Consider the following 14,571-nt stretch of genomic DNA (forward strand, 5'->3'; position numbering starts at 1 on the left):
CTTTCGCCACCTCCGACCTGGAACAATGCCGCCTGAACTTCTTGTTGAGACGAGTGGCCATCATGTTGATCTGCGGATATCCCCATCGACTTGTCAAGCACCTGAACACTTCCGGGTGAAGGCCTCACTCCCCCTGGTGTAAGTCGTGTCTGCTGAGGAAGTCTGCTTCCCAGTTGTCTACTCCCGGAATGAAGACTGCTGACAACGCCACAGCATTTCTTTCTGCCCAGAGGAGAATTCTTGACACCTCTGACATTGCTGCTCTGCTTTTCGTTCCGCCCTGTCGGTTTATGTACGTTACTGCCGTCACATTGTTCGACTGGACCTGAATTGCCCGATCTTGAAGATGATGTGAGGACTGCAGAAGGGCGTTGTATATGGCCCTGAGTTCCAGAATGTTGATTGGAAGGATGACTTCCTGACTTGACCATCTTCCCTGAAACTGCACCCCCTGAGTGACTGCTCCCCAACCTCTGAGGCTTGCATCTGTGGTTAACAGAATACTGTTCTGAATTCTGAACCTCCATCCTGCGATGAGGTGAGAAGACTGTAGCCACCATGGAAGGGAGATCCTGGCCTTTGGCGACAGACTGATCCTCTGGTGCATGTGAAGATGCGATCCGGAGATCGTCCAGGTACGGAATTATGTTCACTCCCTGTTTGCGGAGTAGAAACATCATTTCTGTCATCACCTTGGTGAACACCTTCAGTGCCGTGGAGAGACCAAATGGCAGGGCCTGGAACTGGTAATGACAGTCTTGCAGTGCAAACCGTAGATAAGCCTGATGAGGTGGCCAGATCGGAATTCCCCCTCTTCCAGACCCGAGATCACCGCTCTCAGAGACTCCATCTTGAATTTGAGCACCCGTAATTACGGGTTCAAAGACTTGAGGTTCAGAATCGTTCTTACCGAACCATCCGGCTCCGGTACTACGAACAAGTTGGAATAGTACCCCTTGTTTAGTAGATGAGGTGGAACTGGAACAATGACCTGAGTCTGTACCAGTTTTTGGATGGCATGCTGTAAAGTTATACTTGCCTCTTAGGAAAGTGGCAAGCCTGATTTGAAGAATCTGTGAGGTGGGAGCTCTTGTAACTCCAGTCTGTAGCCCTGGGAAATAAGATCTATGACCCAGGAATCCTGCCACAAATTTGACCAGATCTGACTGAAGAATTGTAGTCGGGCTCCCACCTGACAGCCTTCCAGGCATTGCGGTCCACCGTCATGCTGAAGTCTTTGAGGAAGCAGAGCCTGGGCTCTGTTCCTAAGTAACTGCAGTTGCCGGTTTGCGTGGTGTACCTCTTGCGCCGTTGGAGGACCCTTGGCCGTTCGAAAGGACTGTAACTTAGAAGCTGAATAAGTCTTCTTGGTCGGGGGGGGGCTGCGGAAGGAAGATACGTAGACTTATCCGCAGTAGCTGTGGAGATCCACTTGTCTAGTTCATCTCCAAACAAGACCTTCCACGCCTTTCCTGGAGTCCGCGTCAGCAGTCCACTGGCGTAGCCACAAGCCCCTGTGTGCCGACACTGCCATAGCGGTGGTGCATGCGTTAAGCGGGCCTATTTCCTTTATGGCTTCCACCATAAAGTTGGCAGAGTCCTGTATATGCTGCAGGAGTAAGACAACATCCCCCCCTAGATATGGAATCTAACCCCTCTATTAGGTTACCTGACCATTTTGCAATGGCTTTAGTGATCCACGCACATGCAATAGTGGGTATTTGGGCCACCCCAGCAGCGGTGTACAATGATCTGAGTGTAGTCTCAATTCTACGACCAGCCGTGTCTTTTAGGGAGGCTGCACCAGGAACAGGCAATACAATTTTATGTGCTAGCCTAGAGACTGATGCGTCCACTATCGGTGGATTTTATCATTTTTTCCTATCCTCCAGAGGAAAAGGAAAAGATGAGAGCAACCTTTTAGGGATCTGAAACTTTTTTATCAGGATTAACCCATGGTTTCTTCAAACAGGGTATTCAATTCCTTTGACACAGGAAAAGTAACTGAGGACTTCTTCTTTACATTAAAATAAGATTCCTCACTCCTCTGACACATTATCAGGAATATACAGAACATCTCTGATAGCCTTTATAAGAGCCTCTATTCCCTTTGACAGAGCCACATCTTCCCCGTCCAAGTCTACCTCACCCTCCTCCAAGTCTGACCCATCAGCGTCAGAGTCAGATTGCAGGATATGGGCCAGAGATCGCTTTTGTGGACAAATGGGAGGGGACACGCTTTTTTGGGGACTGAGTCTCTGTTTATAAACTCATCCACAGTTTGTTTTAAGTATTGCGTCTCTCTCATTGCGGGACAATTTTGTAGAAAGAGTGGAAATCATCCCTTTGAGAGAATTAACCCACTCCGGTTCAGCCTCGCTAGCTTGTGAACCCTGAGTACCCAGTAGTGAGCCCCCTGATGAAGAGGAACACTCCGCTGTACAAGAAACACACTCTTTGCCTGACATAATGTAAATGTGACAGCGCACACACACACACACACACACACACACACACACACACACACACACACACACAGGTTAAGCACAATTAACCCACAAAGAGCCCTTCAGGGAGACACAGAGTTGTTTGGAGCCAGCCCCCACCGCGCCCTTATCGCTAATGCCAAGCTTAACCGAGTCGCAGACTAAGTACCCTGATAGGGTACTTAGTACACTAAGTGTCGCTCCCCCCTCCTGCTTTGACCCCCTGGTACCGCTAAGGTAATATGGAGTTACACCGGAGGAGCTGGTGAGCTGCTGGATCCTCTCATAGTGAAGCCCCGCTCCTTCAATGGCGCACGGTCTCCCTGCTTTTTTTATACTGGCTGAGGAATCTGGTGCTTTAAAATGGAGAGAAACCGTTTTAAGGCGGTGTTGCCAGTCTGGGTACTGTGTACAGTGTACTGGGACGCAAATGTGTACTATGTCTGTCTGGAGACGCATTCTGCCCCGTTTAGAAGCCGCGTGTCTCCGTTCCCTCGTGGCACCATAATAGCCAGCGCCCCGCTAACCGGGATGCCGGCTCACTACTCACCACTCTTCATTCTTCTGGCTCTGTTAGGGGTGGCGGCGTGTTGTGGGAATGTACGCTCGCCGTGGTGAGGCTTGCGAATAGTTCCCTCAGGAGCTCAGTGTCCTTTCAGCAGGGAACGGGACCATTAACCCTTCAAGAGGTTGGGCCATTCCCCAACCCCCTCTCCCCCCACGAAGCAGTCAGGCTGGTGCCAACCACCCCTCTCTGATAACAACAAACCTAGAAAATAAATGCAGAAAACTTTTCAGGAGATTCCTTCAGCGTTACCGGCTCCTCCGGGCACATTTTCTAAACTGAGTCTGGTAGGAGGGGCATAGAGGGAGGAGCCAGCCCACACTATCAAATTCTTAAAGTGCCCATGGCTCCTAGTGGACCCGTCTATACCCCATGTTACTAAATGGACCCCAATATCCTCTAGGACGTAAGAGAAAACGTGAATTATTTTGGTTGTTGTAAATCGTTATATATAAATGTGTTCTCAGATATAAAACGGATCCTTGGCTTTGGGATTTAGAGTGGGACATCCAAGAGTTCAAACAAAAAAAAATAAAAGTCAGCAAAAAACAGAAGGAGATGAAAGACTTCCCAAGCTTCACTGCAGGAAGCACAGACCTCTCGGATCCACAAGAAGGTGAGAGGAACCTAGTCATTTATTACTTAAACCTTGCTCAGCATATAGGAAGGTGTTACTCAGAGTTGATTGGTTTATATGCTGCCACCAGTGGAATAACTATGCATTATGCTGTCAAGGTTCTGAAGATATAAATACCCAGAAGTTAAAAATAATCTAAATATATATGAATATATAGATGGATATAATGTATGTTTGGTTACATGTGGAAGAAACCCTTGGTTTGTATTCATTTTGTTTTGTCAATTGTACCCCTAGATCCTGGACCCCCCAGTGAAGAAGAGGAATTATGTCCTTCTCCCAGTAAACTTTACTTAGAATCTATCATAGATAAAACTATGCCCTACTTGCCAAAAAGAATTCAGCACATGCCAGGACACCCTGGGTAAGATAGGGTTAAAAGATGCACAATTAAGTAAAATTTTGAGTAAGAGTTCTGCTAAAAAGAAGAAAGTTTTGTCTTTACAGATGGTATCGTAAACTTTGCCTTAGACTTGAAGATCCTGAGTGGGTGCCTGGCCCAAGCCTTATCAGCCTTCAAATGAGATTAACTCCTAAACTAATGCGTTTGACTTGGGACGGATTTCCATTGCACTACTCTGATAAACATGGTTGGGGATACCTTGTTCCAGGACGGAAGGACAACCTTACTCAAGAAGAGGATAATGATAATTCTGATGTTTCTTCTCACTGCCCATACAAAGCAATTGAAAATCTTCACGTTGAATACTGTAAAAATAAAAGTGGGATGCCAGTGGAACAGGATTCTTCTATACCAGAAGATTTCATGCTCACAGAAGACAGCACCATCTGGCAAAAGGTACAAAATATTAGGGCTGAAATTATTGCCTGTTGCTACATTTTTAGAAGGGAATTGTCAGGTCAGCACAATTTATTTTCCACTGAGGTTGTCTTGTTGCTCCTAGGTAGAAGAACTTAGTCAGCTGGAGAAAGACTTGGAGCCTGAAGCACGGACCAGTACAACATCGAGGAAGACGAACAAAGGCAAATTGGTAAGTTGTCCGGAATACAAATTGTTAGCATTAGCGCACACACACACACACACACACACACACACACACACAAAAAAAAAAGGGGCTTATGTCAGGCTAGCAGTTGCGCACTAGGGATGAGGGAAGGCCCACCATTATTAAGAGATTTTCCTTGCAGCTATGCGGCTAGACTGACACATGGATCTTGTGAGGGGATGCCCCCAACCCACCCCACAAACACAGCCAGCCTTCTCCCGCAGCCAGTGCTGTCTGGTTTCACAGAAATGTTCACTGAGTTCTATCAACACATTGTGCCTTTGGTACACCATTCACCTCCTCCCACTACTTGATAGGTGGGGGAGGTTGGTAATAAAAATGGGGACACCTGAGACGTGTGTTTCTGTGTGGGGAGGTTGAAAGGGGAAGGTGTGGGAAGACACCTATCAGCGTTCAATTATTGCATATTATACGTTTTCAAGTTTGTATGTTTAGCTGGACTGCATGTGCACACCCCTTGCTATCAGAGCCCTCACATAGATCCAGGTACTCTGGTCCATAGGAGGTACCTTTGACCCGAGCATTATTGCTAAAGATGCTGACAAGGTACCCTTAAACCAAAGCACAATGATCTGCCCCCGTCGATGGTTGTGTCTGGGAGGGGAAGCATTCGATATCCCGGCTATCTGGATCCCGGCACTCAGCATACCGGCGCCGGGATCCCGACAACTATTCTCCCTCTTGGGGTGTCCACGACATAGCGTGGTGAGCGCAGCAAGCCCGCAAGGGGCTATTTTGCACTCGCCCCTCTGCCGGAATTCCGGCGGTCGGTATCCTGGCGCTTAAGAGAGGCAAGGGTGAGGAGGATACACTCTCCACAGTAGCTCCAACACTCATGTCATGTATGTCTTGCAAACCTGGGTTAACCTCTCAGGAACTGGTTCAAAATGGATTACGTGCAAATTGTTTTAGCTTTCACCAAAGCCTCGTGAATAATCCGAGGCAGGCACAGGTTCAGGTTAAACCCCCATGGGCTACTTTTACACAGACATTATCCAGTATAGCTGAGTTGATAATGCCACCCTATTAACCCTTGCATGCAACATTCCACCTGGGGATCATCACATCCAGTACAGGAATCTGCAGCCTCTCAACAGAAACAGGCTGAAAGGCCGGTGGTAAGCAAATCACATAAACATGAAACAACATCTTCAGAGTCTACACATGTTTCAGATGAGGATGAGGACTCATCGCACTCTCGGTATGTATACATAGACGAGGAAGAAGGCCTGAGCTCAGTGGACATACCTGAGCTAATTAGTTCTATGAAAGCCATTCTATCCTTAGAGTAAGCAGCAGAGCCTTTGTTAAAATCTAAGGCACCTGTGTTTAAACGTCCCAAAATACCCAATAAGAAGTTTAGGATTCCAAGGAAATAGATTTCCCATTATCCTCTTCCGGCTGGGGACTGTTTAAAAAGGGAGGTGGCTCCCAAAGTAGATACGCATGTCATCCGATTGGTGCGAAAATCTACATTACCTCTGCTTTCGACATCATTAAATGATGTCAGGAATAGGAAAATAGATGGGCAGCCTGGGCTGATGCATTGGAGGATGACCTTTCAATGGCATCTAGAGAGCACAAAGCCCATATTGCACATATCAAACAGGCAGCTGTTTTTATGGAAGAAGCAGCCTTGGATCTGGGTACAATTGCCTCTCAGGCATTAGCCTCAGCAGTAGTAGCTCGCAGAGCGGTTTTGCTACATACATGGAAAGCTGACTCAGAATCTAAGTAGGTTCTGGAGTCTTTGCCTTTTCATGGAGATATTCTTTTTGGTAAAGAATTAAACAGTATTTTGGAGTCAGAAGCAAACTCCAAGAAAGTGAAGTTTCCTTCCACACATAAATCCAAGTCTAGATTTCCAGCTTTCCGGCCCTTTCAGACTCAAGGAAAAGCAAAAGGAAAGGGTTATGGCAAACAGTATCAATCTGACAAGTCTGGTAAGACTAAAAAGCATTGGGCTACCAGAGGGCCGGCTTCCAAATCAGAAGATAAACCATCAGCCTGATGGTGCGGGCCTCCACCCGGGGGACCCCAGGGTTGGAGGCCGACTTCTTCAGTTTGCACAGATCTGGCAGCAGTCTACCACAGATGCCTGGGTGCAAGAAGCGGTATCTCACGGCTATGCGTTCGCTTTCAAGGAACACCCTCCTCAAAGGTTTTTTGTACAAGCCCGTCTTCAGTGGAAATGAAGGCCAGGGCTTTGCAAGAGGCAGTTCAGAAGTTGCTTCAGTCAGGAGTGATAATTCCAGTTCCTCCTGCACAACAAGGACAAGGTTTTATTCCAACCAGTTTCTAGTCCAGAAGCCAAGTGGGCCCATACTCTATCTCTAAGTTCTAAACAAGTACATTTGGGTACCTCGATTTCATATGCAGACTTTACGTTCCATTATTTTGGCCATGGAGCCGGAGGATTTTATGGTATCCCTGGATATCCAGGATGCTTACCTTCATGTTCCTATAGCACTGTCCCATCAGCGCTGTCTCAGGTTTGCTATCCTCCAGCAACATTTTCAGTTTCAGGCCCTACCATTTGTACTGGCCAAAACTCCCAGTGTGTTCACCAAAGTTATGGTGCTAATGGCATATTATCTCCGTCAGCAGGGAATAAGGATTTTTCCATACCTTGATGATTTACTTATCCTGGCACAATCTCAGGAATTGCTTCAGTGTCATCAGTGGCAGACAATAGCTTGTTTGTGGAGACACGGTTGGTCCTTCTTCTGAAAATAAGAAGGTCTTTAGCCTGGTGGCTGTAGACATCCCATCTGGACAAAGGGAGACCCTTTTGGATTTCAGATTGGGGAATTCTGACAACGGATGCCAGCCTTCAGGGCTGGGTAGCGGTGTCAGGAAGGAGTTGCGTCCAGGGGGCAGTGGACCAAGGAAGAGAGTTGCCTGCCAATAAATATATTGGCACTTCAGGCCATATATATGGCACTTATTCAGGCAAAGGACATCCTTCAGGGGAAACCAGTCCAAATCCGCTCGGACAATGCAACGGCAGTAGCGTACCTCAACCATCAGGGAGAAACTCACAGCCAAAATGCAATGAAGGAGGTAAGTCACGCGTTAAAGTGGGCAGAACGTCATCATCCAGCCTTGTCCGCAGTGTTCATTCCGGGAGTCCTAAACTGGGAAGCGGATTCATGCAAATGAATGGGCTTTACACCCCGAGGTCTTCCAAATTCTGGTAGACAAGTGGGGGTTACCAGAGATAGATCTCATGGCATCCCGTCAGATTAACAAAGTTCCTGCATACCGGTCAAAAGCAAAGGATCCCAAAGTCATCTTTGTGGATGCCCTGTCAGTGAGATGGGACTTTTGTCTGGCCTACGTGTTTCCACCAATTGCCCTGTTACCCAGGGTGATGCGAAAGGCAAAACAAGGAAGGGGCGCCGTGACACTAATAGCTCTGTCTTGGCCCAGAAGAGATCTGCAGAGGTTGTCGATGGATGCTCCATTCCTATTCCCTCAACGTCCCTACTCCCTCTCCCTCAATGTCCAGACATACTATATCAGGGTCCTTGCAAGCACCTGGATAGACTGTCTTTGACGGCGTGGCTCTTGAGACTTCCATCCTGAAAGCAAGAGGATTCTCACAACAGGTAATTCAAACAATGCTCAGAGCAAGGAAACCTTCCTTAGCTTGCATTTATCACTGAATATGGCAAGCCTACATTCAATGGTGCAGTGACCAGAAATTTGATCCTAGGTCATTCAGAGTTTCTAGAGTCCTAGCATTCCTTCAGTTAGGAATGGACAAAGGTCTAAGGGTGGCTTCCTTGAGAGTGCAAGTGTCAGCATTGAATATATGTTTCCAAAAGAAAATTGCTAACCTACAGGATGTGCACACTTATTTCCAGGGAATGTTGCGCATTCAACCTTCTTTTGTTCCTCCTACAGTGCCTTGGGACTTAAGTTTAGTCCTTAGGGCCCTTCAAGATGCCCCATTTGAACCACTAAATCGAGTGGATTTTAAATGGTTGACAGTTGAAGTTCTCTTTCTACTGGCTATTGCTTCAGCTAGAAGAGTTTCAGATTTAGGGGCATTGTTGTCGCCCTCCTTTTCTGATTTTTTTTTTTTTATCCAGATAGAGCGGTTCTCAGAACCAAATCTGGGTATCTTCCTAAATGGTGTCTAAATACCACCTTAACGAAGAAATTGTAGTCCCGGCGTTCCAAGTGCCGGATCTTTCTGTGGGAGATGCATCGTTGGATGTAGTCCGTGCTTTAAGGATCTACGTGGATCGTACCAGTGCCATCAGAAAAACAGACACTCTCTTCGTTCTATATGGATTTCACAAGAGAGGATGGCCTGCTGACAAGCAGATGCTGGCGAGGTGGCTTCGAATGATGATTTCAGAAGCATATTCTCAAGCTGATCTACCTGTTCCGGCTAATGTCTCTGCTCACTCTACTCGTAAGGTAGGTCCATCATTGGCAGCACAACGTGGTGTTTCAGCAGAACAGATATGTAAGGCAGCCACATGGTCTTCCATTAACACATTCATTAGACATTATGCCTTTGATACCCTTGTGTCTCAGGACGCTGAATTCGGGCAAAGGATTCGACTGTCCAATCAGGAGCACCACTAAATTGCTTTGGGACATCCCAATGTTATCCTGTGGATAACCTGTGGACACTGCAGGAGAAATAATCGTACCGTTGATCACTCTATTTCTCCTAAACCCACAGAATCTACAGGAATCCCACCCTGACGCACCTGATTTGAGGATCCTTTCTTTTTGTACGGAAGGGTGTGCATGTGTGTTCTTCTCTCCTGATTAGGGCTCTCTGATGTTCCTGCCTTGAGCTTTGGAAAATAACTGAATTGCCTGAGCCAGGAGGCGGGGATATAGGGACGGGCCCGTTGCATTCTGGGAGGCCGAAAGCTTTGATCGTTTCATGCTAATCCGCTGTCGCTACCTCATATCCCAATGTTATCCTGTGGTTCCTGTGGACTTAGGAGAAATATCAACGGTAAGGCTACCATAACGATTATTTTATAGACATATATTATGACAGATATATACAGTTTGAGTATCCCATATCCGGAATGCTCGGGACCAGGAGCATTCCGGATATGGGATTTTTCTGGATTACAGAATACCTGTTATCCGGACGTCTCCCAAGGGTCCGCAGCGTCTGCATTGGGGTCTGGCACATCGACCGGGGGTCCGTGGCGGGTCTGATGCATCAGCAGGGGGTCCGCGCCGGGTCCGGCATGTGACGCAGCAGTGACGGTAAGGGAATGGCTGCAAAGCCACTCCCCCATCTGTCTGTGATTGGCCACAGACTCAAATTGCGTCATGAACCTGGCCGCGTCATGATGTCACTAAAAGGTCGAAATATTCCAGTTTTCTCAATTTTTTGGATTTCGGGTATCCAGATGACAGATACCTGATCTGCATATACAGGGAACAGAACACTTCAGAAAGACTGAATGACATAAGGAACTAAAAGCAGTAGCTAAATTAGAGTGACCAGATTATCCCTTTTACTTGGGATGCTCATGGATTAGACAGGTTCTGTGGCTGATTAAAACCAGCTGAAATGTAGACTTGAAGTCAGCCAGCCACAGAACCTGTGTAATCCATGAGCGTCCCAGTTAAAAGGGATAATCTGGATACTCTAGCTCACAGGTTCTCAAACTCGGTCCTCAGGACCCCACACAGTGCATGTTTTGCAGGTCTCCTCACAGAATCACAAGGAAGTCATTAGCACCACCTGTGGACCTTTTAAAATGTGTCAGTGAGTAATTAATACACCTGTGCACTTGCTGGGTAACCTGCAAAACATGCACTGTGTGGGGTCCTGAGGACCGAGTTTGAGAACCACTGCTCTAGCTAAATGTGGCATTTAACTGAATGGCAGTAAGAACTAAGGGGCAGAGTATTAACCTGGAGACGGCATAAGGAAGTGATAAACCAGTGATATGTGCAAGGTGATAAAGGCACCAGCCAATCAGATCCTAACTGTTAATTTACATACTGGAGCTGATTGGCTGGTTCTTTTATCACCTTGCACTTATCACTGGTTTATCACTTCCTTATGCCTTCTCCAGGTTAATACATCTGCCTCAATATGCACTAAACTTAAACTGAAGAGTATTGCAGCAGGTTTTTTTTTTTTTAATAACACAGGTAGTTCCAATGCAGAGATATTCTGAGAAGGTCTTCCTATTAGCACAGGTAATTAGCACAGTGAAGAAATGCTGACAGGTAACAGATTTTCTTAAAAAAATAGGTTAGTTGAACTGTGGAGATATGCTGGTAGATCTCCCAAACAGCACAGGTAAATGAGCTCCACTGAGCAGCGCAGAGTATGTATTCCAGTAATCGCCAGGACTAACGGAATCCAGCTGATTACAAGCCACAAAGGGAAATCTCTAAAAAGGCTAATCATTAAAAGTCCAAAAACCAAGGAAAGCTTTGAACTTAGCTACCACAATCAAGAGTCAGAACACAGCCCAGTGCAAGGACTCCTGGTCTGCACACCTGAATGGTTGCCAGGAGACTAATTAAAGCCACTTGAGCTAACCTCAGGAGCTGCTGAATTCAATTGTGCTTGCTCCAGATTCTAAATATTTGTTGGACAGCTGTGAATAACTGGAGGAGCCAGAGTTGGGACCAGATCATGGCAAGTAACCCCAGTAGAATCTGCTTTATGATACCGACTAACCTGTAAATAATGCACTGGGGACGAGATATGGTAGAAAGGCTGAAGGGGGCAGAAAAGGAAAAGTTCATAGACAGTAGTCTAAAGGGGAGAGACGGAAGGAAAAGTATATATAACATTTATTGTGAGAGAATTAAATGTATATGAAAGAACAACAGAAACATTTCACATATTACAAGAAGAATGAATAAGGGGAGAGAGGGCCTAACACAGACCTGATCGCAGCAGCAAAATTGTTCTCTAATCGGCAAAACCATGTGTACTGTGGGGGTGGGGTGGGCAGATATAACGTGCAGAGAAATTTAGATTTGGGTGGATTATTTGGTTTCTGTGCAGGGTAAATACTGGCTGCTTTATTTTTGCACTGCAATTTAGATTTCAGTTTGAGCACATCCCACCCAAATCTAACTCCTCTGTACATGTTATATCTGCCCCACCTGCATTGCACATGTTTTTGTCCATTAGAGAACAATTTTGCTGTGGCGATCAGGCCTGAATTAGGCCCAGAGATGGGTAGATGGGGGAAGAGCCAATCAAATGCCATCCTGAAAACACATTTGTGCATTAAAGCTCACTAGCTCCCTTTACATTTTTCACTTGCACCCTCAGCCATCTCACCTACTTTCTCATACGTCCTAGAGGATGCTGGGGATGACATCAAGACCATGGGGTATAGACGGGATCCGCAGGAGACATGGGCACTCTAAAGACTTCATTGGGTGTGAACTGGCTCCTCCCTCTATGCCCCTCCTCCAGACCTCAGTTTTAGAAATGTGCCCAGGTCGACTGGATGCACTCTGAGGAGCTCTACTGATATTCTCTGAAAAGACTTGTGTTAGGTTTTTTATTTTCAGGGAGATCTGCTGGCATCAGACTCCCTGCTTCGTGGGACTGAGGGGGCAGAAGCAGAACCAACTTACTCAGAGTTTCATGGCTCTGCTTCTGGCTGACAGGACACCATTAGCTCCTGAAGGGAACTGAACGCTAGCTGTGTCTAGATGCTCACTCCCACAGCACGCCGTCACCCCCCTCACAGAGTCAGAAGACAGGTGAGTATGAGAAGAATGATCTTCAATCAAGTAAGTGAGGGCTGAGATGCGGCGCGGCTGGCGGGAGCGCAGCGCACCATTGCTGCCCACACACACAGGCACTGCAGGGCGCCGGAGAGGGGGGGGAGGGCCGCCCTGGACAGCAAGAAAAATACCTCAAACTGGCTAAAAAGGGGCATAAGATGCCGCTGGCACAGCCCTACCCCCGCCAGTATAAATAATAAGTCAATATACTGAGTGTAAGGATGCGCCATTGTGGGGGCGGAGCTTCTTCCTCAGGCAGCCAGCACACTACTCAGCGCCATTTTCTCTCCTCAGGCTGCAGAGAACACGCTGGTCCTCTCCTCCACTTCTGACAAGTACAGGGTGCTATAAAGGGGGGGGCACAAAGCGATTGTGGTGCATTTGATAGTGTATATTACTATTTAAAAACGCTTTTGGGCTGTGGACATACAGTGTTCACAGGCAATACTGGCGCTGGATTTGTGAACTGGCTGCTCCTATCCTGTGTCCATCTGACAGATTTGACTGTGGGTCTGTCCCCAAAATAAGTCCCAGTGTGTCTGTGAGTGTGGTGTACACGTGTGAGGCATGTCTGAGGCAGGGAGTTCCTCCCCGGAGGAAGCCATTTTAGGGACACAGAGTTGTAATGTGGTGGCGCTACCGGCACACCAAGAGCCTGCATGGGTGAAAGAGCTATGTGACAGTATGCATCTGATTAACCGTAGATTGGATAAGTCTGAATCTAAGGCTGCATGCTGGAGAAAATCTGTGGAAGATGTGATTTTTCAGGATGCTGTTATTCCTTATGCGGGCGGCCCCTCTGGGTCACATAAGAGACCATTTGCAAATGTTGTAAACACTGATACCGACACGGATTCTGATTCTTGTGTCGACAATAGTGAATCCAGAGAGATAGATCATAAATTGGCAAAAAGTATACAATATATGATTGTGGCTATAAGGGAAGTGTTGGAGGTTTCAGAAAGCACTCCTGTACCTCAGGAGAAAGCTTATTTATGTAAGGAAAAGAAATCCAAAGTCACGTTCCCTACTTCACACAAACTAAATGCTCTGTTTGAAGGGATGTGGGTGAATCCTGATAAAAAATGTCGTATTCCCAAAAGGATTCACATAGTTTATCCTTTCCCGGTTGAAGACAGGAAAAAATGGGAGTCACCCCCTGTGTTAGACAGTGCACTTTCCAGGTTGACAAAGAAGGTAATTCTCCCTGCTCCTGGCACGGCTTCTATTAAAGAGCCGGCAGACCGCAAAATGGAAACGACATTGAAATCCATTTATGTTACCAATGGTACACTGCTCAGGCCCACTATTGCCTGCGCATGGGTGAGTCGCGCTATTGAAAAATGGTCAGAAAGCGTGTCATCAGAAATTGACACAATTGATAAAGATGAGATACTCCTTAAGTTAGGGAATATCAAGGACGCTGCCGCCTACATGCTGGAAACAATGAAGGATATTGGTCTCTTGAATTCACAAGCTGCTACCATGGCAGTATCGGCTAGACGGGCGTTATGGATTCGCCAGTGGAACGCGGATGCAGATTCCAAAAGTAACATGGAGGCTCTCCCATATAAAGGTGAGGCCTTATTTGGCGATGGCCTGGATGCGTTAGTCTCGGCGGCTACCGCAGGTAAGTCAACATATCTCTTACGTCCTAGAGGATGCTGGGGACTCCGTAAGGACCATGGGGTATAGACGGGCTCCGCAGGAGATAGGGCACCGAAAAAGAACTTTGACTATGGGTGTGCACTGGCTCCTCCCTCTATGCCCCTCCTCCAGACCTCAGTTAGATCTTGTGCCCAGAGGAAAATGGGTGCACTGCAGAGAGCTCTCCAGAGTTTTCTGTTGAAGAAGAATTTTGTTAGGTTTTTTATTTTCAGGGAGTCCTGTTGGCAACAGGCTCCCTGCATCGTGGGACTGAGGAGAGAGAAGCAGAGCTGGCTTGTCAAGTTGGGCACTGCTTCTAAGGCTACTTACACCATTAGCTCCAGAGGGAGTCGGAACACAGGTCTCACCTGGGGTTCGTCCCGGAGCCGCGCCGCCGTCCGGTAAGCTGCGCGCCATTGCTCCCAGTCTCACACACACAGAGCAGCACTG

At 47.1% G+C, this 14,571-nt stretch overlaps 1 protein-coding gene across 3 annotated transcripts in view; it reads left to right on the forward strand.

Moving 5' to 3' along the window:
* POLG (DNA polymerase gamma, catalytic subunit) overlaps positions 1–14,571 on the forward strand; it is a 286,215-nt gene that overhangs the window by 131,263 nt on the left and 140,381 nt on the right. For all 3 annotated transcript variants that reach the window (XM_063925790.1, XM_063925792.1, XM_063925791.1), the window contains 4 exons: positions 3,519–3,667; positions 3,926–4,052; positions 4,136–4,487; positions 4,594–4,680. In XM_063925790.1, coding sequence (XP_063781860.1) covers positions 3,519–3,667; positions 3,926–4,052; positions 4,136–4,487; positions 4,594–4,680 — 715 coding nt within the window. The remainder of the gene's footprint in view (positions 1–3,518; positions 3,668–3,925; positions 4,053–4,135; positions 4,488–4,593; positions 4,681–14,571) is intronic.

Source organism: Pseudophryne corroboree, chromosome 6, assembly GCF_028390025.1.
Source record: "Pseudophryne corroboree isolate aPseCor3 chromosome 6, aPseCor3.hap2, whole genome shotgun sequence".
Classification (NCBI taxonomy): Eukaryota; Metazoa; Chordata; class Amphibia; order Anura; family Myobatrachidae; genus Pseudophryne; species Pseudophryne corroboree.